The sequence below is a fragment of the Macaca fascicularis genome, chromosome 11 (assembly GCF_037993035.2).
Source record: "Macaca fascicularis isolate 582-1 chromosome 11, T2T-MFA8v1.1".
Lineage (NCBI taxonomy): Eukaryota > Metazoa > Chordata > Mammalia > Primates > Cercopithecidae > Macaca > Macaca fascicularis.
This window is the reverse complement of record NC_088385.1, coordinates 51,017,947-51,041,916: the sequence shown is the minus strand read 5'-3', so window position 1 is coordinate 51,041,916 and position 23,970 is coordinate 51,017,947. Positions and strand designations below refer to the sequence as shown.

Here is a 23,970-nt window from a genome sequence, read left to right as displayed (position 1 = left end):
TGACCCAAGCTTACATTAAAGGTTCATTTGAGGCTGACTGAATAATTAAGGCAGGATTCAGGCACCTTTTTATTAACAATCTGGAAACTTGGACCCTCTGATTCAGTGGCTGGACACAGAGGGCCCTCTAGGGATCAAGTCTTGAGTGTCTTTTCTAAAGTGAGACTAAAGAGCTTGTTAGAACACTTATTCCATGCTTATGCAAGAATTAGAAATATCATTAAAGTATCCTCAAATTTTAACTATCACTAATTTCACCAAGGATGTTTTGTTTCTGAAATTCATTATGCTACATAACAATATCACATCCAAGGCCAACATAACTGGACCGGTATAGAAGGTACTTTAGAATGTGGCCTTTCTGATGTGGTGGTAGCTTTCTAACTGATCATCCAATAAATGAGAGCTCCAATTAGGACAGCTGACTTCCCTGGAGTGTACTTTAAACAAACATGCACATATTTACATCACTCTGTCTAAGGTGAAGTATTTTAAAGTAAGTTGCATATACGGTAACACCAAGATCTGGGACTCAAGAAGAGAAATGATTTCAAGGAAAGAAGAATAACTTGCTTATGTAAATCTTGACATTCTACAAAAATATACAACTACCCATAATAGGAGATTTTTTGACCATTAAAAAAAATCTCTTTTCAAATCTACTTGTTCTTTGCTTATCTTTGGCACCATGTAAAATCCTCTGCCAATAGAAGAATACAGCAAAAACTAAAAGTGGCCTTTCCACCAGCAATTTTTTTTTCCTAGGCTCTGCATTTGAGAAAATTGGTTTTCTAAAGGAGCAATAAGGCAAGAGCATATCGTAACAAAGACTGGCCAAAGAAACAATACATTCCAGCATGTATGGATTTTAAATATGTTGATTCTCATAGAATGCTGCAGGAAATGGGAGTATGCAATATGTCTGTAATCCAATTTGATTCAGTGAGACTGAGACTTCTTCATCTTAAATTCAATGAGGAGCTTCAGAGGTTACATGAAAAATAATTCTGTCTGTAGAGCCATGGCAAAGGATCATGATGGCAAAAAAGACAGAATGAGCCTACCTACACCAGTAGCCTATCTTTGATCTCTCCCTTGCACACCTCCTGCTGCCTGCCCACTCTGCTCCTTGCACAAAGCATGGATGAATAGCACAGGACAGGGCTGTGACACAAGCTAGATGCTCTTTATTTGAATCTGGTTTCACCCTTAACTGGTTCTGCAAGTCCAAGGTCCTGAAATGACTTGACTGCAGTTTTCAATTCTGTAGAAAGGAGATAGGAATTGTGCCTGTCACAGAAATTGTGTGGGTATTACAGGAGCTAATGCATGTGAGCTGCTTAACAAAGGGCTGGGACACCGTACTTAGTATGTGTTAATGAGACCATTGCAGTATAGTATTGGGTGAGCGAGAACTCTAAATTGTTTTTGAAAAAGAACTCGTGTTTGTATTTTCTTTGTTGGATAGACTCACATTTTACCGTGCCTCGGGTTTTCTTCATTCAGGCAGGAATCAGTTGAGCAGTACAGTACTTGTTAGTTAGGTAAAAGTAAGGCCGATTTCCTTTGAGGAAGAAAGAGCAGAACATTTGGAAGCCTGACAAGGCAGGTCCCTGTCAACATCCCCTGCTATATAAAGGTGAGTAAATTGGCATATGGGGGTCAAAAAGCCTCCTTAGAGTAAAAGAGACCTCTGTCACCCATTTTGAGGTTCAATATTATCAGAAACTCTGTGGTGAACTCCCATGATTTGAGATTAGTCAGCAGTGTCAAACAACCCATGTGATTACAAGGGACCAATTTCCAACAGTAACCATGTATGGCAATGAAGGAACCAATAACACTAATGGACTGAGCAGACTTACAATTACTCTTAAATGCCCACAGGACTGAGTGGTCCACAGGGTTAATAGTTGAAATGAGAGCACCTCGGGGAGGTATTATTGGATTCTGGGTAATATTAGGAAGCAAATTTTAAGAGATTAGTTAAGAAAATACTAGTGAAAAGGCCATGTATTATGCAAAGTTATCATAGTACTTACGTTGTATTCACGCATCCATCTATCCATTCATTCATTCCTTTATTCCCCTTTATTCCTTCCTTTATTCACCCATCAACATGCATTTTTACAGGTGCTGTTTAAAACAGAGAGCTTTATAAGGCATGGTTTCGGTTGCCAAGTGGCCAATACTCATATCAAGGAACCATGTTTCATGGGATAATACATGACGGACTTTCATTACATTTGCTTTGTTACTATTTTGCCAGTAAAACATTGTATACTCAGGAAAGCCTAACCATCACCTTACTACATGTGCTAAATGTTTCACCCTGTGTATGTGTGTATGTGTGTGGGGTGTGTGTGTGTGTGTATACAAGCATTTGTGTTTACAGATTCTCAGAATGACAAAGTATGCCAGTCTTTGCTCAGTTTTAGTGTGGTGACTGCTATTTGGTGTGGAAGTTTGTTTTGCAAAACAATATAGAATTTCCAAAACCTACCAGTACTTGGAGAAGAAAACCTCAGAAAGCATGCTCTGGTGGACTCTCCCTTGTCTGCCAATGGAGACATGAATTTTTGCAATTCAGTATCAGATCTGGCTCCCATGAAGCCCCTATTGTCTTTTCTTCTGATGACAAACGTAAACTGACCACACCAGAAGACATACTGATGAAGACAGCTTTTCTTGTTACCAAGTAATGAACACCCACTGCCACTTCAGGCCTTATGAGTCTAGAATAGATGAATTCCCGTCTGTCATGGATTATCAGATATTTCTGCATCTGTGCAATAAAAGTAATTATTGACAGTACAATAAAAGTAGGACTGCATCTGTGGATTTGCTATCTTTTCTCCTTTGCTAATCTTCTATATTTTCCTTTTTGGTCCCAAGATGATAGAATAAACATGCTTTTTGGATGCAAGAGGGCATCTGATCCAATATTCCTTAATTAACGTAAGCTTTTAAAAATCATTCGAATATCCTCAGATGGTCTTTGAATACCTACGTAGAATGAGAAAAAACCTCACAGCACTTATTTAAAAATTCCTATTCATGGCAGCATCTCATGGAAGTACTCTCACCAGCTGTCAAGCAGGCAGGTCTCCCCATAGCTTCTGGACAGCCCCAAGGCTTCCAGAAAGATAGTGGAGAGGATCAGGTTGACAGATTGTTTTTGCTGTCTTAACGAGCACAAATTAACCGATTTTGCTGCAAAATCTCTCTGGATTGTGACAGACAAAACATCTTGCACAACATAATACGTCTTTAGTGGGCTGCTCTGGTTTCTTCATGTAGGGGCTGACAGTCTAGCTTGCCGATTGTAGTTTGTTCCAAGTTAATTTTTTGCTCTTATGACTCAGCCTTAGCATTTTCTGATGACAGATATTGATATCCACTGCTGGGTCATTTTGTCTGCTGGTTGTTTACTTCCTCTTTGTAGTGAATGTTTTCTTGCAGGCATTAACATGTGTTGTAAAGATCTTCATATTTTGTAATCACTCACTTATGTCCATCCATACTCTTCCATGACCCCTGACCAGCCAACTAGGCCACTTGTCACAGTCCGTAAATTCATATATATTCCAACTTTGGGTTACTTTTCTCTCCACACAAAGGATATGACCAGGTAAACAAACCAAAGCATTGATCATTGGGAAGAATATCCCTTTTCAATGTTTTTCAATGCCATCCCTGAACATGCTATGGTTGCTGTCCATTTTCTGTTGATGGCTGCATACCAAGCCAAGACATCCATAAACCAAGGTTAATTTTTTTCCTTTCTAGTAGTTGATCAGTTGGTGTCCAGCATATGTCCGGAGGTGTGAGTTAAAAAAGGAATGCTATTATAATAAAGGGGGAAGCTCTGGGTGCCTCGACTTGGGACAAGTAAGCTTATGGAGCTTACTTGTCTTCTCTGGTCCTGCTTGCGATTCATGCTGGATGTACCATTTCCATCTTATGATGAACTATTGCTGGTCCTACCCAACCTTATGACTAGACAGATAGGACCCAACCCATGATGAGCAATTGAATTGTATGGTCATGTGTTGTGCCATGGTAAGTACCCCATCTCTAGCAGGGGCCAGTACTATGTCAGAAGTTGTTTTTCAGAAAACATGTAATTACCTGCTATAGATTGTATGGCCTTGCTTCAGAAACCCAGACACCAGTGTTGTGATCTCCCACTGGGGCATGACACAGGCTCCACCTGGCCTCTTTTCTCACCACTGATACCTCTAACACCATTGGGTTTACCTGTCCATGGCCCAAGTGGTGGCAGAGTTGCTTGGCTCTGCATCTTGGACTTGCTGTAGAGTCCTCTTCTGTTCTAGACTTAACAACCCCACTAAAACCTGGAAGCCTTTCCCTTTGCCCAGTATATCAAATGGAGAATATTTTTTTGTGTGTAATGTAGGTGATATGATTTGGCTATGTCCCCACCCAAATCTCATCTTGAATTCCCATGTGCTGTGGGAGGGACCCGGTGGGAGGTAATTGAATCATGGAGGCAGGTCTTTCCGGTGCTGTTCCCGTGATAGTGAACAAGTCTCATGAGATCTGATGTTTTTAAAAAGGAGAGTTTCCCTCACAAGTTCTCTTCTCTTGTCTGCCACCATGTGAGATGTGCCTTTCACCTTCTGCCATGATTGTGAGGCCTCCCTAGCCACGTGGAACTGTGAGTCCATTAAACCTCTTTCTTTTGTAAATTGCCCAGTTTTTGGTATGTCTTTATCAGCAGCATGAAAATGAACTAATACAGTAACTCGTTAGACATTACGCTTCTTTTTATTTTATGTTTTAGTGGTGGGAACTGCAAGGTACACTAATTTGGAAGGGATGTCAGCATGTTTCTGACCACAGGGGCCCCTGAAATTTTATAAATGTTTCAGGCCCCACAATTTTCTCAGGGCCCATATGCTACCCTGTTGGGCACGTATCTATTACCAAGACCTCCTGCATGCCAGCTATCTCTTGCTTATTTGCCCCTGTAACTATAGTATCATTGATGAAATTGATCAATGTGAAGTTCCCTAGGATATCTACATGGTCCAGATTTCTTTGGACTATGTTGTGCCTGCAGTAGGAAAGTTATCCTTGCGTAAAACTATACATGTATATTTTTGCCTGATTTATGTACATGTCAATGGTTTCCAATACTCTTTTTTGATTAAGATAGAAAAGAATTTATCTGATGAATTAATCACTGCATATGTTGTACCTGAGGACATATTAACCTGCTCTAGCAAAAATATTGAATTTGGCACAGCAGCTGTGGTTGGAACTATAATTTGGTAGAATTTGTGGTAATATTCTACCTTCAGGACGCACCCACTTTTTCCAGAGGTCAGACTGGTAAAATAAGCAGATATATGATAAGGATGACTACCTTGGGATCTAGAGGTCTTCAAGAGTGGCATTAATTTCCACTCTTTCCCAATCTGGCGCAGTATTTTAAAATTTGCTATCTTGGCTGAGCATAGATGATTGGTTTTAGAGACTTCTGCTTGGCCTTCTCCACCATGATAGCTTTCAGTCTATAGGCCAAGGACAAAATGTGGAGCTTACTTCAGGTGTTAAGTGTATCAATCTCAACTATACATTCAGGAAAGGGAGAAATGACTACAGGGCAGGTCCATGGATCCAGTGAACTTACTACAAGCTGGATTTTGGCCAGGACTCCATTTATAACTTGGTTCCTGAGTGCTCCTCAATATAACAACAGACTATTATGACACTGCTGTAGTTTGAACACATCCCCAAATTTAGTATGTTGAAACGTAATCCTGAATTTCATATGTTGATTGGAGGTGTGGCCTTTGGAGGTTATTAGGATTAGACAAGGTCATCAAGGTAGAGCCCCATGATGGAACCCTGATGGCTTTATAGGAAGAGGAAGAGAGACTCGAGCTGACACACTCTTGCCCTCTCACCATGTAATGACCTCTGCCATGTTATAGCACAGAGAGAAGGCTCTCATCCAATGCAGGCACTATGTCTTTATACTTCCCAAACTTTCCTCCAAATGGATCTGTAGCCATTTAGTCAGGTAAGTGTGTAAAATGTGAAAGTTTGGTAGAATCGTTGCCATAGTACATGCTATGGTGTTTTAGGATCTTTCTTCCCAAGGACCCAGTTCTCTCTTTGATCAATGGGCTTCAGGTCTTAAATTGGCTCAGGTCTAGAAACTGAACAAGGGTAATGACTTATTAGGGTGATTATGCTTAGTCTGCTGATCCTCTGTACGTAATTTCTTTTGCTGTAGCAGGCTGAGTATCACCCCAGTCGACTGCCCATTTACTTTGCCTGTAAAGACACATCTCCTATATTTTCTATAGATCTGACCCATTGGAAGACACTCTAACCTTGCCAGGAATCACAATTAATCATTATACCCTGGATTCCATTATTTAAGCACCACCACATGGCCTCAATTGTTTTGGGGTGTTATCAACTCCACTGTTATAAGTCAAGTAAATAACAACCTTTCTCACCATCAGCTGTGGCCCACTATAGCTCTGGTGGTTGCTGGAGCTACCACTGCTCTAACAAAACACTGCATCTGGCACAGCAGCTGTGATTGGAGCTACTATTGGGTTGAGTGTGTGGTTGTCTACGTTTAGGTGATGCCATTGCCCCTCTTACCAATACATTTATTTGTTTTTGGTCAATGTTCATCTCCGGGGCCTTCCCGTGGAGCTTAATCATCCAGTGGCTCTTCTGGCCTTATGTCATAGCTCCATGACAGGATGTGTGTTGCTCCAGGGAGACTGTGTCCCTGGGCAAGGTGGCTCTCTACAGCTGAGGTAGATCCTAAAGGAGCTGACACCTGGAAGCTGTTCACTGAGTATATCGCCTGCTGCTGAATGGAAAACACTTTGTAAGGGATCTGGGGCAGCACACCTCCATGTCGACCACAAGTGATTAAGAGGGTTTGTATTGGTATTCTTGCTGTTTTGTGAGAACTCTTCGCAGAACTGAAGTTTTTCTTTTGTTTTGTTTTGATTTAAGGAGCTAGAACTGGGAAAGTATGAGTACCTTTCTACTTTTGTATATTATTTGTACATAAAAACCCAGATATAGCTGCCTATTTCTTCCCTATGTCTAGGCTTAGGTTAACTTTTTGAAGAACACTACATATTTCACTTTATTATATGAAATGAAATCTTTGCAGGTAATCCTTTTTGTCCTCATAAAGACTTGAGTTACAAGAGCCTTTTCTGAGGTCCTTCAGCTGGGTGGCCCAACCATTATCTGTCACCATGACCCTGCTGCATAGAGCGAGTATATGGACAAAGAATCCCTGGAGCCAGTTTGATGTACCATCCTCCCACAAGCAGGTGCTGAGTAATTTCATCCAGTTGTGGAGAAGGAATCTTGACACACCAAAGTCAAAATTGATTTAATTATTTTATTGTATTGATGGTGCCTTGAAATCTTTTCTTGATCAGAGTATTTTTTTAAGTATGCTACACCTAATAATGCCATTTTCTGCTTAAAATTCTTTAGTGGTTTCCCACTATCTTCAGAAAAAAGTGCAAAGTCCTCAACATGGTCAATGAGGCCCAAGCATGATCTAAACCCTGCTCACCTCTCCCATCTCAGCATATCCTTGTTATAAAAAAAGTGTATTGTAAATAGACAAGTTATAGTTGTATGTATTCATAGAATACAAAATGATGCTATGATTTTGTAATACAAATGTGGAATAATTAAATCAAGCTAATTAACATATCCATCCTCACAAATATTTATCATATATCCTGAGAGAGGTACTAGATATATAGGATTGAGCCATACAAATAACTAGAGGGAAATATACACTTAAAACACATAATGACACAAATAATGATTTAATTATAGCTATAAAAAGGACTTCCTTTTTTTGAAGGTAGACTGTTATAAAAACAAATGCAATCTTTCCTGCCTTAGCAAAGCATTATTATTTGGCATTATTTCAGTTGTTTTTTTTGTGCAGGAGCATCCTTAGGTCTGTGGATTTGGTTTTGTTCAGTCACTGACTCCTACCAAAATCCAGCGGTGTCCCAGCAGCCTGCCCCCAGCAGTTAGGTTTGTTCTCAGGAGCCAGCCCCTCCTGTGTGGGGGTGGGGTGGGCACTGAGGTGTTACTTTTCCCCATATGGTGTGTCTGGTGGTTGGGACTAGAATACAGCCTGGTCTCTTGTCTGCAGTCCATTTTCTACTGGTACCCTGCCCAAAACCCGAGACCATTTGATTGGAGGCCAAGTGACTGGTCAATCACAAAATGCAAACTGGTTGATGTCCTAGCTTGGGATGTCTGTATGCCTCTCCTTTGGCTTCTCCCAGGAATGCTTCCTGCTTCAAACTGGACAGATTTCCCTGGAACAAATGACAAAACCTTGCCAGCGCCAGCAGTGTCTGCTGCCACACTTCCCTCCATATTGGATCCCTTGCATCAGGGGCTCTTCTGCCTTCTTTAGAAGCTACTCCTCAACCCTTTCAAATAGAGGAACTCTGCAGCGGAACTGGGCCCCTGGCTCTTGCTCCAGTTTTCTTCAATGTCCAGATTTATTTGTTTTCAGGCTTGGATGATGATACATATTTAAGTCCTTAGGTCTCAAAAAAACCAAAACAAAACAAACAAAAAAAACTACAACCCACAAAAATCCCTCTACTCTGTCCTTCAGAAGGGACAACAGGGTGTGGGGCTGGAGTAGGCTGGAGTAGAAAAACAGCTTACACTCATTGCCTTTAGATAAGAGGTGACTGATGGTAAAATGCCAAGCAGGCAGAAAGAGGGGCCATAAGACACTTCTTGTCTAATGTTTTGCCCTCCCTCCACTGTTGTCACTCTGTGTAGAATCCTGGCTGGCAAGGCTGGCTTGGATGGATACTTACACTTAGACCTCACACTATTGATTTGCTTAGGGCTAGGTGCCAGGCTTTTCTTCCAGCCCGTACACAACTAATCAAATTAATGGATGCTGCTGCTGGTTCTCATCAAATGCCATTAAAATATAACTCTTTCATGAATAATTCTAAGCATTGGCACAAAGCAATTGATTACAAGAACTATATATTTCAAATGGGAGGAATAATTGATGTTTTTAACATGTAAATAAGCTTCTAGGGAGTTCTGAGATACCAGTTATAAAAGTACAGCTATAATCACAGTTCGTCTGAGTTTTAGAGCTTCCGATTTGTGTTTATTATCCAATTGTGGCTTTCAGAGTGCAACATGTAAAATGCAAACCTGTTTCATCATCTCAATTTCATTCTGTCTGGTCCTGCCTGTAAATTTACTAAGTGCTATGGGTCTGCACTCAGAGATATGAACTGTAGAAAAACATACAGAATGGGGACATTCTATTTCCTTTCTTCTAAAAGACTGGCATCTCAAGATACAGAGTCAGTCATCACATAACTGCCTTCCCATCAATCACAGTCAATTCACCATGAAAAGCTGTAGTAGAAGAAGGAACTGAAGAGTCAGGTGAAGATATTGCACTCTTGTCTCAGAAATTAGTGCAGGGGACTTCCAGCTGCCCCTCTGACTGGCTGCTCTTTGTTTAACTCTCTCGTACTTTGTCCTGGTTTGCTCTCACTCCCTACTGTGGGTCTCCCTTACTTGATAGTTTTGTTCAAATTTTTCTGGCTCAACTGGGATACTCTCTTTAAATTGGATTTTTTAAATTTGCCATTCTTACCTCTCATTCCCCATACTGAATGTAAGAAATAACCCTGCCTCCCTCTTAACTGAAAGGATTTGACTGGCAGAGTTCACTCCTTTACAACATCTATCATGGAGAGGATCAGATAATTTGAGAATATTGTGCTACATAAATGAGTCAATTCTTTTTTTTTTTTTTTTTTTTGGAGTCTCGCTCTGTTGCCCAGGCGGGAGTGCAATGGCATGATCTCAGCTCACTGCAACCTCTGCCTCCCTGGTTCAAGTGATTCTCCTGCCTCAGCCTCCTATCTAGGATTACAGTTGCCCACCACTACACCCAGCTAATTTTTGTATTTTTAGTAGAGACAGAGTTTCACCACGTTGGCCAGGCTGGTCTCAAACTCCTGACCTTAAGTGATCTGCCTGCCGTGGCCTCCCAAATTGCTGGGATTACAGGCTTGAGCCATTGCATCCAGCCTGAATGAGTCAACTCTAAATACACTATTTTACTTAATATGTAGTTATTCAGTCAAATCTTATTGAGTCAGAAACTGTGATAAAAGATAATTAATGTATAATTCCTCCTCCCACACCAAGTCATCATTATAGGCAGGATCAAAGTGTTTATAATCTAATAGGAGACAGAGATATATAAACATACAGTGGAAGAAATGCTAAAGATACTATAATAGATAAAAGGTAGGTCATATAGGAACACAATAGAGGGGCAGTACATTTTATTTTGGAAGATGAAGAAAGACTTAATAAAATAGATGATACTTGAACTAGTCTTGGTTGTTATGGTGGAAAGGGGGATTCCAAACAGAAGACACTGAGCAAAAGCAGAGTTGAGTGGTACAAGTGATGCAATGGAGAGCTGTCAGTAGTTCAACATGGCTGCAGGGTTAGAAGTCACTGGACAGGGGAGACAAAAACCAGAGAAGCTGGCATACAGTCTTGAGTGCTAGGCAGTAATCTGCATTTTATTAGTGGTTCTCAAATTGATGTTTGTAAGAGAATCACCTACAGAACTTTAAAAACTCAGCTCAGCTCCAGCTCCATCCCAAACCCACTGAATTGTACTTCCAAGTGTGAGACATGGCTGGGCATATTTTGTAAATTCTCTTCTGATCAGAAACTCCCCAAGCTTATTCCCTGTCCTTTGTGGGCATAGAGCTAAAGAGCATTTCCTAGCATTCCTTGCAGTTAGGCAGAGGCTGTAACTGAGTTCTGGCCAATGGAATGCAAGAAGTGATACATGCTACTTCCAAGTTTATTCCCGAAAATTCTTACAGCGTCTTCCTCACCTGCTCTCCTTCATCACCAGCCTGCTGAATATGCTGAAGGCTGTAAGACTCTAGAAAGTCAAAGAACCTCTTACTGAAACATGTCTGAGTCCCCGAGTCATTGTATGTAAGGCCACCCAGTGAACACCCAGTTCAGTGGCCATACGAGCAAGGAATTGATTTTTATTGTGTCAAGCCACTGGGATTTTGGAGTTGTACACAATACTTGTGAAAACCACTGCTGAGCAATAACTGGTCACTGAAAGTGTGAAGTGTTACAATTGGATTTACACTTCAGAAATATTATTCTGGTACAAGTGTGGAGAATAGGTAGCACTGGAAAAGGTGAGAGCCAGGAAGACCAATTAAGATTAATTGCAGTCATCTTAGGAACAGAATATGAGATTGCAGCATGGCAGTAGTGATAATGATGGAGAATAGGATAGTGGACCAATTATAGGAGACAGAAGTAAATAAAATCTATTCATTTTGGAGACCATTTGGTTATGTAAATGACAGATCCTCTGAGTTTTCTAGTGTATTTGAAGTTCAACATGTTGCTCCTCAAATTCAAAAACATTATAATTTTTCAAAGATAATTTTATAGTAATTTCATGGTTATCAAGCTTGAAGAGTAATAGTGAAGAGTTCTTTCCTGATCTGGCCATTGCTCTTTGTCTCATCTTATACATTTTGTTGCAGTCAAGAGTAACTGTTTTTAAGTACAGATCTTTTCTAGTGTGGTTTGGCTGAAGTCAACTGGAATATCCAGATAAAATGATGTATTCAAAGCAAATAAGTCTATATGGTAAATGGAAAACTCTCACACTGTTTTAAAATTTTATTCTACAAAGCACTGTGGCTTGGCTGAAGTGTTGCCTTGATTCCACAGGCTGCCAAGGTGAGCTTTCTAAAAGGCAAGGCTAGAGTGACACCCCAATTCAGAAGTGGCTACCTCAACTGCATCCAAATACAGCTGGGAGATCCTAAAGTGCAGGGGCTCAGGTGTATGTGTCAGCTTTCTCTAAATGCTGAAGACACAAGCACTTTCACTTCAGGATTTATGAAAGGTGGTGAATGACTGGCAAGATGAGAGTGTCCTGATAAGAGAAGCTAGTAAAGCAATCATAAAAGGAAAGAAATAATTTAGAACTCTAGAGCCTAGGAAACCTTGAGGAATAAGTTTGGCCCAGCAGCTCCAAGGGATTATGACCACTGATTTCAGACAACATAGCTGCTTGCTTTAAACTAAGGGATCTGAACTTCTGTTAAAAGTGAAAAGGGATTACATTGCAGCTTGTAGAGTTCAAAGCAACCGACGGGGACAGAAAACTGGGAGCAAACGGCCTAATCATGTTTAATGGCAACATCAACTCGGAAGAAGCCGAGGGGGTTCTGTTGAAAGCTGTGCACTAGAGGGGACTGGAGCCCACGCCTGTCATATTCACCTCATGTCTGCATGACTTGTTGCAACCACTTGCATGCTTTCACGTATACAGTCTTCTTTGGTCATCTTCAAAACCCTGTGAGGAATTCCCATTCCAGGGAGGAGAATAGGAGAATAACTCATCATATCAAGGGAAACATCTTCATGGCCAGTCTTGATACCTGGATAAAGATTCTTAAAAATAATAAATTTGGAGTCATCATTTCAAAATATGTTTGTAAAATATGGTTGTCTCTAGAGCCCATATTCAAATTATGCTTCCTAGAACTGGCCATTAGCTAATCTTTTTTTCCCCTTGTTTTAATATTCATAACTACCAGTTCTTCCTCCAGCATTCTCCTGGGGATATGTTCAAAACATGCAGAACTCCAGTCTCCCTTCCCCAAAGAAAGTGAAATGACAAAAGAAACAAATTCCAATGCTAGGAATTGTATTGGGACAAATCTGTGTTGTGGTTTTAAAAATGTAGCTTAAATCAAAACACCTGGCAATGAACTGACTGCTTTTGCCATTTAATTTGAACTTATCTGTTTCAATCATATGCTTTAAATTGCATCCAGGCAGCTATTAGAAATTAATATTTAACTTAGATTCTTGAGAGGTAAGAATTGCTAGAAGTCAAGCATATTTATGGCTTTACAATCATTTCCCAGGTTATCCTTACCAAAGATCCCATTTGATACAGATACTTGAGTTTTGATGAGTTTGATAGATGTTTGTGATGGAAAACTGGAGTCAGACAAGCCTGAATTCCAATCTTAACTTTGCATTTGGCTAGCTTTAAGTCCTCGGGCAAGTCAAAAATCCTCTCTAAGCCTGAGGTTCATCATCTATATAGTGAAATTAACCATATTTACCTTCAATTGTTAAGGTTAATGTGAGTATTGAATGGAATATTTATTTTCACATAGAAAATATTCAAAATGGTAGTATCATTAATATGAGAATTGAGCAAAGATCTGGATAGGGTGAAAAAGTTTACTAGAGCAAGGAGTATCTATAAATTGGTTTTGCTACTGTAATTCTCAATTATAAATTATAGTGGTCCTTCTCAGTTATGTAAGTCCTTAAAAAGCCCGATAGTACAATTGGTATTAAGGAATTTAAGACCTTAAGAAAGCTTATGTTGGAGGTAGATAAATAAACCTGTGAAATGTGTTTTATATTTACTGAAGTAAAATAATTGATACCTCACACTAAATTAAAATATTATCAGTAGTATTTTATACATATTAAATTAGTAATACTTTCCAAATTTGTTTCTCATTAAATTTTTTCAGAATCTCTCTCTAGGAGAAAGTACCTGCAAGATATTTTCATTTATAGGATATCAGCTTTTATATATTGATAATATGCTTACAAGCCAAATTTGCCCCGATGTTTGTTCTTCCATCAAGGATGTTCAAGTCTCTCTAAACTGATGTGGTGATTTTTCTCTCTTCTCATGTTGCCTACTATAGTTTGTTTCACAGTAACATTTCTCCCCTCCCAGGTCTCATCATGCTCCCTGGGGCAGACAGAGAGTAATTTCAATGCTAGAATGTTTAAGAAGCCAGCTAACCAACCAACCAACCAACCAACCAGCCTTTTATGTAATACCGTCGCTGAGTTATGTTGAACATAACTTTTGAGTGCTCTACACAACACAGAAGAGTACTAGCCTAATGAGAATTTTATGGTGAAGTTCCTTTCATAGAGGCTTCTATCCTCTCCCTGCAGTTTTAAAGCCTGTTTAAATTGCTGTTTTTAATTTTAAGATTTCATTGCAGCAACCTTCACTTGTTCTCCACCATCTGCCTAACCTTCTCTTTTCATTATAAATATCCACCTATTTTTCTAGTTTCTTCAACAAGAGTGACTTGTGAGTTATAAATACTACATCTAAACTTCCCTAGTTGTTCAAATAAGACAGTTGTAGACCAGTTTAAATGGAAGCAAGCCAAACGTTTCTGAGCTTGACTCTGTTATCTATATTTATTCTCACTAATTACAACTCTATGCACACAAATATGTTTAAATGTCTAAATGGGGATAAATGAGGAAAGTGCCAGTTTATCTGCTGCAGAACTAATTGAGTTTCTCTTGCTCTCTTAAAGGTAAGGGCTGGCTAACAGGCCAGAGTTGGGTTCTGAGGGACAAAGCTCGAGGAAATCAGGCCAGATAGGATAGTGAGCCAAGTCACAGTCTCAGAGGAAAAAACCAATATAACCCTACTTGTAACTGCCTAACCATGAGTTGAAATTTAAAATAAGGGTCAGTTCAGAGTGAAGACAGATAGATAAGAAGCAATGGCAGGGTACTGAGGTCTTAGCTGAATGTCAGATAATCCAGTTGGCCTCCTGAATTATCAGTTATAGGGACAGTTAAGAGTGATTTATTAGCACTGTTTTTCTCATATTTTATATTGGGCTGTGTTGGTGACCCATGGGGCAGCCAAATAATGTAACAAAATTGCTTATGGACCCCAGTGGTGAGTTACCATGTATTGAATCCCTCCTTCAAATCTGAATGCCTATGTTGCACTTTTTTCCCTATACTGTCAGCCAGCGGTGCAGTGTTTTAGGACATTACCTGTGTGAAATCTGATGCTACAGAAAAAAAAAAAATTGTACCTGGTTGACTCTTAGGGCAGATGCAGAAGAAATAATTCTTAACATTTTAAATAGAATTTGCCGGTGATCTCTGTTATGCTAAAAGATAAGGTAACATGATAAGTAGCTACCATGGGGAGAAAATGGGGTAACTAATTATGATTATACAATACAAATAGACATGTGGTGATGAGATTTATGTCTAAGTGTATATTATCAGGCACAAATTCATAGTGTTTATTTAATTTTCCATTTAAACTACTAATGAAGTACTCTATAAATGTAGGATACTAAAATTATGTCAAATTAGTTCAAATTCTGCACTGTGTGGAAGAAAGTACTGTAATTACTGAACAGTAGAAATATAATTGTTTATAGTACTTAAGCATCACTGCAATTAAGACATCACATTTGTTAAGCTTTCTTTAGAATCTGTGCTTAGTAATTTTTTAAATCTTTTTTTTTAACCTCAATTTCTGAGATTGCTACACATCTCTTTTTAAAATGTCCTTAATAATTTAAAAGTTTTGGTACTCAAAAAGCTCTGTAGAGTCTCAGTCTATTGGTATATGACTCAGGATTCAAGACTGAACGTGAATGGATTTAATTTTTACTTTGATTTTATTTCACTTTAGTATCTTTACTTGGTATAAATGCAATACCGAAAAGAGGCAGCAAAAGACGAAAGTAGATCCGCGTGTAGGTAAGAAAAGGTCACTATCAGTAAATACAGTTCAATAGTGGAAGCCTTAGAAGGCTGAAGTCTTGTTTGACTATTAAAATATCCTTGGAAATTATTCCATTTGTTACTAAATTTATGAAAACTTTAAATATATATTTTCTTTTTTTTTATAGTTTTTCTAGCTAATCCCTAGAAACACATAAACATGTTGTTCTAGGTTTGTTATCTTTTTTCTTACTTCTGCTAATTAGATTTTCTCATTAAAACATTTTCCATTAATACCCATGTAAAAATTCTCAAATAATATTTTTATAAGACATGCATACTGATAATAAACATCTACTTCCTAAATCAACTTCTTTCTTCATTCTACAAGACTATGACTTTCAGAATAAATAAAAATATGGTGCTAGGTGTTTTTACATGTCCCAGAGCTAAAAGTTGAATGTTCTAGGCTGCCAAAATTTAGTAATAGCTAGTTTTGCCACCTATCACACATAACATGGTAAGTTCCTTTGGATAGTATGGGCAATGGGTTACTGTAGTGAGCTTGATCTCTGCATTTGTGTGTGTGTGTTGGATATGTTTATGATTCTAAGTAGCACCATGCATGGCTATTAAAGGTAAAAGTAACAGCAGGGGCATGGTTCCAAATGCTTAGTAAAGATGTTTATTAAAGCTGGCTCTCAAGTGACAGATAAATACATAGTTCTATTATGCATGCTAAATTCAGTATGCTGCAAGCTTAAAAGCAGATAGATCAAAACAAGAGAGATTTAAAAAATCATAAAGACAAAATGCAGCTATGTCAGTGTGTGACAGGAAAATATTTTTTCCTTAAAAGTGATTTCCCCTCACCCCGTCAAGAAACGTAACCACAATTTATGGAACAAAATTGAATGCAAGTTGGCAGAGTGTGCCTTTTCTTAACTTGCCTGGCATCAAGCTTTAAAAGCCCCATGTAAATCGACTTTTCTTAAGCCAAGGTACAATTAAACAAAAAACTACATCACATAATTACTGCTGTATAATTCTTATTTATTAATGTGCAATATTTAGTTCTTAAAAAACAAAAACAAAAAACACACACGCAAAACAAGACATTAAAAAAATTCTTTCATGCACGGCTTCTCTACCTGACAAGGTTCCGCTGCATGATTTTTTGAGGAGTTCCCTTGCTCGGGGTTGGCATATGTTTTTCAATTTTCACTATCCAGAGTCATATTTGCAGAAAGATATACAAATATTGTAAATGGTGGGCTGTGCTGCTCTCACATGATGAAAACTTCAGTTCCTTGGTTGGGGCTTTGTGTAAATGCCAATAAATTTGAGAGTTCACCCAACTGTGTCTCTTAACCTTTGTTCCCAAAGGTGAAGGGCAGGATTTTTAATCAAGTAGCAATTTATCTTTAATTAGGAAACATAATTAGGTATTATCACCTAATTGCAATTACTGGTGGGAGAAAGTCACATTTCACGAGTAGTGACCCATGTTGGGTTATAGATCTCCCATTACTGAATTTTGCATCTGTATTTATATTTGGCAGACAGCCAATAAAAATTAAAAGGTGATCAACATGTTTCTCTGCAGTCCAGTTGTCAAAGTCACCAACTCTGCTGCTGAATAAGAAACCAAGAGATACTTCCTGAGCCACATTTAGCTATTTCTGTTTACTGCTCAGACATCAAGTGTAGATCAAAATAGTTGTATACAAAACGCCCATGTGAAATAGGTTAGGTAACTGTTCCACACTTCATTTCTGGTACAGTTAAAAACAGTTTAATGTCTCAAGGCACCACTATGGTTGAACATCAGATACATGGGTCATCAGCTAATCTTCTACTATGCTGTAAAGTCAGTAATAGCTTGTGCAATTGTGAAAAGCAATCTCTAGAGGACTGTTAAGTGTACAGTAGGCACGTGTATTATAATACAAATAGAAAACAATGAATCCTAGAAAAAGCATGTTGAGCACCGTTGTGGCATTGTTCATATTTTTACCTAACACTATGTAAACCTTACATATACAAAATGAAAGACTAGATTTTTAAAGTTACACTCAAGGTTGCTTTTTGTGCTATCTCCAAGTCTATCTCCGAGTCTAGTTCGTAGGTGTACTTTTAGAAGTCGTTGGGTCTTGATCAGCTTCTGTTGCACTAGTAGATTCGTTCAACTGTGAGCTCAAGTTTTCCGAGGTTAGGTGGGAAGACTTGTAGACGATCTCATTGAAGTCAGACCTGATGCAAACCAAACAAGGGTCATTCAAGGGGTCTTCTACTGAAGCCTGGGTGTTTTCTCGAGTGATTCCCATGTCTTTGCTATGTTCTGATGGAGATTTTCTTTTCATGCGAGTGTAAGTTTTGTCTTGATTCTCCATGCGTGGCTCATTTTTCAAAAATCGTCCAAAGAACCAAATAAAGAATCCAAACCACACAAAGGCTATCAGGCTTGGAACAAAGGCCAGACACTTGACATCAAGACTGGCTCCTATGAACCTGCTGTGTAAGAACATGTCTCCCTCAACATACGTTTTATTAGTCTGAGGGTTAGTGTGATTGGACCTCCATTCCCAGGATAGCTTCGTTCTGTTCAAATCTTTTAAACTTTCTGAGTCTTTCACTGTATATATCTTCTGCCCTGGGCCGATATATTGCCCATATTCATGAGGTTTATAAAATATTTGGTTCTTCCACATATTAAGATCCAAAATCAAGACGAGGAAGATAATTCCATAGTTAAACCATTTGCCTGCATTAAAAAAGAAATACTGCATTAATCAAAGGGCCATAAAATTGCAATAGGGTTTTCTTCAATAAAATGAGGATAATGGTATATAGCATAAATTGTTAATGTTTTAGACTGGTTAACAATTAATTTTTTGAGAGTGCTGTGCTGCCATTAAGTGAATTGGCAAAGGGAATTTACTAAATGGATTCTGGGCATACGAAAACACAACTGTAGGTCCCTGAGCCAGTAATTTATGGTATTTATACTAACAAGATCAAGTCTCCCTGTTTTATAGGCACCACAGCTATACTAAAATTTGGTTCCATGTAGGTTATCCTCTAGAACATTTCAATTAATGTGAAAAAACAAAGTCTAATGAAATTCTTAGAAAAGTTCAATGTATGATTGAACATCTCTTACAGTTTTATAATTATGTCTGGGCAAGAAATAAATCATTTTGCAATGCAAGCACAGCAGTATATCAAATGAATTCATATTGCTGTTTGTAGGTGACCTGTTGATTAAACCATTAGTTGATGTGATTCAGATCAATAATCCTTGAGCATTTATTTCAAGACTTTAAAAATAATTGCATCAAATTCTCATTGAACAGAATGCATTTATCAGACGTAAATGTAACCATACTTTATGAACTGCTTGAAAAGATATATTTGAAGAGATTGCAACTAACATTTCTTTTTTTAGTATTTAAAAATCTTATATAAATACAATATTTAATGATATATTATCAAATGAAATTTTTACATTTGCAAATGGAAAGAATGTGGAAAAAACTTTTCAGGTATACTAGAGTCCATTATAATTTTTATTATAGTTTCTACAAATGGACAAAAAGTGAAAAAACTTTCAAGCGATACTAGATTCTATCATAATTTTTTCATTATAGATTATTGCAAGTTTTACAGCATCATGTATATTATAATAATACAGTAATACCTGCCTTATAGGTTTGTTGTAGCAAGTTAGGGGACGTATGTACCGGGTTCCAGAAGCTTTAGTTAAAATAATTTTATGTATTATGCCAAAATTTTTTTCTTTTGTATTTGAAGTAACATTATTTAACATTATTGTTACTGCTTCATATGATTATTTGGCAATATACAGTCTAACAAAATGTCCAACTACATAAAAATATAAAAGACATAACTGTGAGGAGTTTAGGAAAGTATTTTATCATCATAATTACATATTTTATTAAAGCTCCTATTATAGGTAAGACTAAATACTTTTAATCCTGGCTCCAAAATTACTAGCTGTGTGATCTGGAGTCAGTTGTTAAATTCTCTAAAGCCCAGTTTCTTTACATGTAGAAAATAATAGTATTTATTAAAGAATTTCATGCGATTACTAGATGCTAAGGACAATGTCTGCTACATAATAGGGGTTTACTAGACACTAAGGACAGTGCCTGATACATAATAGGGGCCCAGTAATTATTGTAATTATTATCACGAAAGCCTTGCCTAAACCATGATAATTTTTTTATTTGCATGAGAAGGTGCAACTTGCTCCTCTACGAAGAGAACTTACCTAAACTATATGAAGGGAAATAGTAAATCTGCTTGTCCTGACATTGTTCAGCTATATAGAGCTTATATTATTTGAAATGAAAACTCTTGCCTGAATGATTTTGGGCATACCCAACTGGAAAGTAATTCTGAACACTGGGAATGTTGTTTCAGATATGATAAAATATTTATAGCATCTGGTGTTGTTAAGTTCAAACCACTCATGAGATCTTCAAAACTAAACCAGGTTCATACTAAGGATCAACCATAACAGACTCTGTGTAGAACACATTGGTAGATGCTGAAGACATATGTTTCTGCCTTTCAGAAAGGAATTCATCATTTTGTTAGGGGAACAGGACAGAGATCAACAGATGAATAATAAGAGGCTACATCTGAGAGGTGCCAAATGAGTGATACAAACCATAAATGCTGTAGATATTGAGGAAATGGAAAGAAAAAAAACCCTGAAGGATACTTTCTGCAGGGAAGATTTTGAGGAAGGAACAATTCATGTGGTCCTTGAAGAACAAGCAGGACAGAAAACAGTTTGGAAAATTTTGTGTTTATTTTAGTTTACGCTTTCAGTATGTTGCAGATAGAACAGTATATATGAAAAGATGAGATGACATGAAAGAGGCTGAGGGGACAACAAACAAAAAGAATGGAGATTATTGTAGAAAAAGGCCGGAAAGGGATGAGAAACAAGAGAAATGAAAAAGTTCAGAGATTCTTATCCAGTATTAAGGAGACACTAATCTGTAGATGCCATGACAGAAAGCAAGTTGAAGGAGGGGCTTTGGGTTCTCCTCTGTTGTAGGAGCTTTATATTTATTCTCTTGCTGTAAACTGTACGTGTTACAAAGCCAGACCACATGGTGGGGGAAGAGGTCCTTGTGCTTGTATGACTGATCACCGTCTCCTTTTTAAATTTTTATTTTCCTTTTGAGACAGTGTCTCACTCTGTTGCAAAGCTGGAGCACAGTGGTGCAATTATAGCTCACTGCAGCCTTGAACTCCTAGACAAAAGCAATCCTCCTGCCTCAGCCTCCCAAGTAGCTAGAACTACAAGCCCAAGTCACCATACCTGGCTCCCACTACTTTCTTGACTCCCAAACGTTTCTTTCTCCCAAAGAACTTTTTCCAGCACTATTCAATTATTTTTCTACCAAGTGAATAGTGCTGGATCAGTTTGATCACTAAACTTGCACACCCAAGGATCACTTTTTATTATTTCTCAAGTGTCCTGATGTCTGAACATTTAGATGGGATGGAGAAGGAGCAAATTAAAACTGTGTGGCCTAACATCAGTTAGTGGCTATCATCATCTACTCGAACACATCTTTACTGGTTTGTAAAAGGGAGCACCATGGCGACAAAGCTGCAGGCTAGAAATCAGCAGATGGCCATCTCATCCCAACACTAAACTTAAAGCATATGACCTTGGGTCACCTGTTTAACCTCTCTAGACCACGGTTATTCTATTTTCAAATTGAGAAAACTGAACTAGATGCCTTCCAGTTCCATAATTCTGCCCTCCTCCAACAAATCTGTCTACTTATTGGTCGTGTATAGAATCCAATTTTTTATTCTGTGAAATGGAGAATAATACCAGTGTAACTACCTCAAAGGATTATTTGTGAGGATAAAGTGAGATGTTGTACTGGAACACTCTCTGAAATATATTGTTTGCCAAAAATGTAGGGTAGTATTATTTCTCCAATTTCTTTTCCCTACTTCTTTATTCCACACAGTATAGGATCTTGGTGATGGAATAGAGAGAAGGACATGTAAGGATTGTAACAAAGATATATCCTAAAATTGATGATATTATCTAATTTTTCTGTTGGGATAAAAGAGTATACATTACTAAATACCAACAATAGGAAGATGACATGGAACCAGTTATCCAAGAGGACCCAGTGTGTGGCTCTATGTAGATATGCTTTGTGAATCAGCATATTTAACATGTTAAAAATCCTTAGCAATTAGTAGTTTGTCTAAAGTAGTATTGGCCCTGAGGAAAGACCTTTTATATCTATGAATTTTGAGGCTAAAAAACAGGGGATCGTGTCCCTACCTCTCTGCCACAAAAGAGAGGCCATGTTGGGGTGGGGAAGTGCAGAGGGGAAGGGATGCAGTGAGCCAGGCTGCCTATTCATATCACATTTCCCTTCTTCTCCCTCCTGCGGATGCAGCAGCATCCTTCCCTCACTCAGCTGAAACTTGAAGCTGCTAAAATGGTAGAAAAAAACGGCCCTTCTTATTATTTTTGTTTGTTTGTTTCTGCCCACCTGATATGACCTCTAGTTCATTTATCTGTTTACAGAGGAAGGATGTTCATCTTTCTCTGTCATCCATCCTTCCATTTTTTCCACACACTGTGTCGTTACCTTGGTAATGCTTCTTCCTCCTTAAGAAATTCAGTTTGCTCTATCAGATGCGGCAAAGCAGAAGGTAAAGTCAGGCAGGGCAACCCAACCCCTGTGTTCTTGTCTATAAGGTGAGGGAGTTGAGCTAGATAATCCTTAAGATTTCTTCCCAGCCCTAAAAGTCTCTTTGATGAGTCTGTGAAATAAACATTGCCTAAATCTTAGTGTTTTGTGCTGGGCCAGGAAATCTCAACATTAGAGCAAAGAAGATGGAATATACAATTTTAGAAGGAGAAAGGTTTTCTGAAAAAAAATTGTATATTCTGAGAAACAGTGTTTACCATAAAAAATAAATTTGAGTCCCTGAAATGACCCATATAGAAAGGATTTAAGACAAAAAAGAACAGAATAGAAAGTGCTTCTATAGCCATTTTCCCAAGTGTGTTGTTGTGAATATATAATCGACAGTAACCAGAGGGTTTGTATTTCAGCATTAATCATATGAGAGCTTTTGCATTTTCCCCTGTTGTTTCAACTACATAGCATGATGTAAATCAGCAAGGAGGTAGGGTAAGAATCCATACATTCTTTCTATTAATCTCCTTGTTGCAATACTTCACTATCTCCTCTAATGAGAAATCACTGCATGGTGCTGGTGGGATTACCTCTTTTTTGGTTTTGGGGCTTTTAATGAATCTTACTGCTTGTCAGAGATGATATTATAATGAAAATTTTATCTTTTTACTTTGTGGGAGTTTACAGAATCCGAGGATAGGTCATTTTAAAAGGATTCTTCATTAAATATTAACCTCGCTTAAATAGCAAATGACAACAATTTGAGGGAAAGTGTTTTTTTTCAACTAAGGAAAAAGACTATAAGGTACTGATAATTCCACCACAGAATGAACTTTTCATGATTGAAATATGCAAATATAATATTTTTAATCTTTTACTCTGCAGAGTGCCAGTTAGCATTGTGGTTGAGCTGTGCTGCAGGCCCTTCTCTACCACATGGTTGCGATGACTTGGCTAGACTTTGACACCCAGTGCAGGTGTATGGATGTGCAGTTATGCTCCACAAAGTCATTCAGCAACCATCATGGGACAGCACAAAACCAGGGCCTTGAAGAAGATGAATTTTTGATCAGTAAAAGAAATACGCAATTTGCTGTACCAGTTTTCTTGGCCATCCATATTCAATCTCCCCTCATTCTAGATGTGAGCAGTAAAACCAGGGCTCATGAGTTAGCATCTCTTCATGTCTCTCCCTAGGCAATTTAGGGATATCTAGAAACCATGTTAAGTACTTGGGTTATGAGGAGGCCATGTAGCAAACTGAAAATATTTACTTATTAATTTATGAAATAGTCATAATTATTTGAGTAATCAAAATACCTTCTTAAGACTTAAAAACAAACTGATACAGCTTCTCAAAGTGCCTCTCTTGTCTTTGTTACTTCCTAAGTGGGAGGCTATTCCTTAGGAAGCAATCCAATGTGAAGAGTACAGGTAGGAACATGTGATCATAAACAGAGAAAGAAGAAGACAAGTGGTTATACTGAATGAGATGACCATTAGACTATGACTTTCTTGAGATTGGGAACTGTGTCATGTTCATTTCTGTGTTCTCCAGATACCAACTAGTTTTTGACACATATTAACTCAGAAAAATATCTGTTAG

The 23,970-nt window shown here is 38.1% G+C and overlaps 1 protein-coding gene and 1 long non-coding RNA gene across 5 annotated transcripts in view; one reads left to right on the top strand and one right to left on the bottom strand.

The window, feature by feature from the left end:
- Window positions 1-1,423: 1,423 nt before the first annotated feature.
- Window positions 1,424-23,970, top strand: part of LOC135966216 (uncharacterized) — a 30,987-nt gene continuing 8,440 nt past the window's right edge. The window contains exon 1 of the long non-coding RNA XR_010579372.2: window positions 1,424-1,639. This is a non-coding gene — a long non-coding RNA (uncharacterized lncRNA). The remainder of the gene's footprint in view (window positions 1,640-23,970) is intronic.
- The window catches only part of TMEM117 (transmembrane protein 117), a 570,487-nt gene continuing 563,198 nt past the window's right edge, over window positions 16,682-23,970 (bottom strand). For all 4 annotated transcript variants that reach the window (XM_074006659.1, XM_015430765.3, XM_005570622.4 and 1 more), the window contains one exon: window positions 16,682-18,409. In XM_074006659.1, coding sequence (XP_073862760.1) covers window positions 17,763-18,409 — 647 coding nt within the window. In that variant the 3' untranslated portion in view covers window positions 16,682-17,762. The remainder of the gene's footprint in view (window positions 18,410-23,970) is intronic.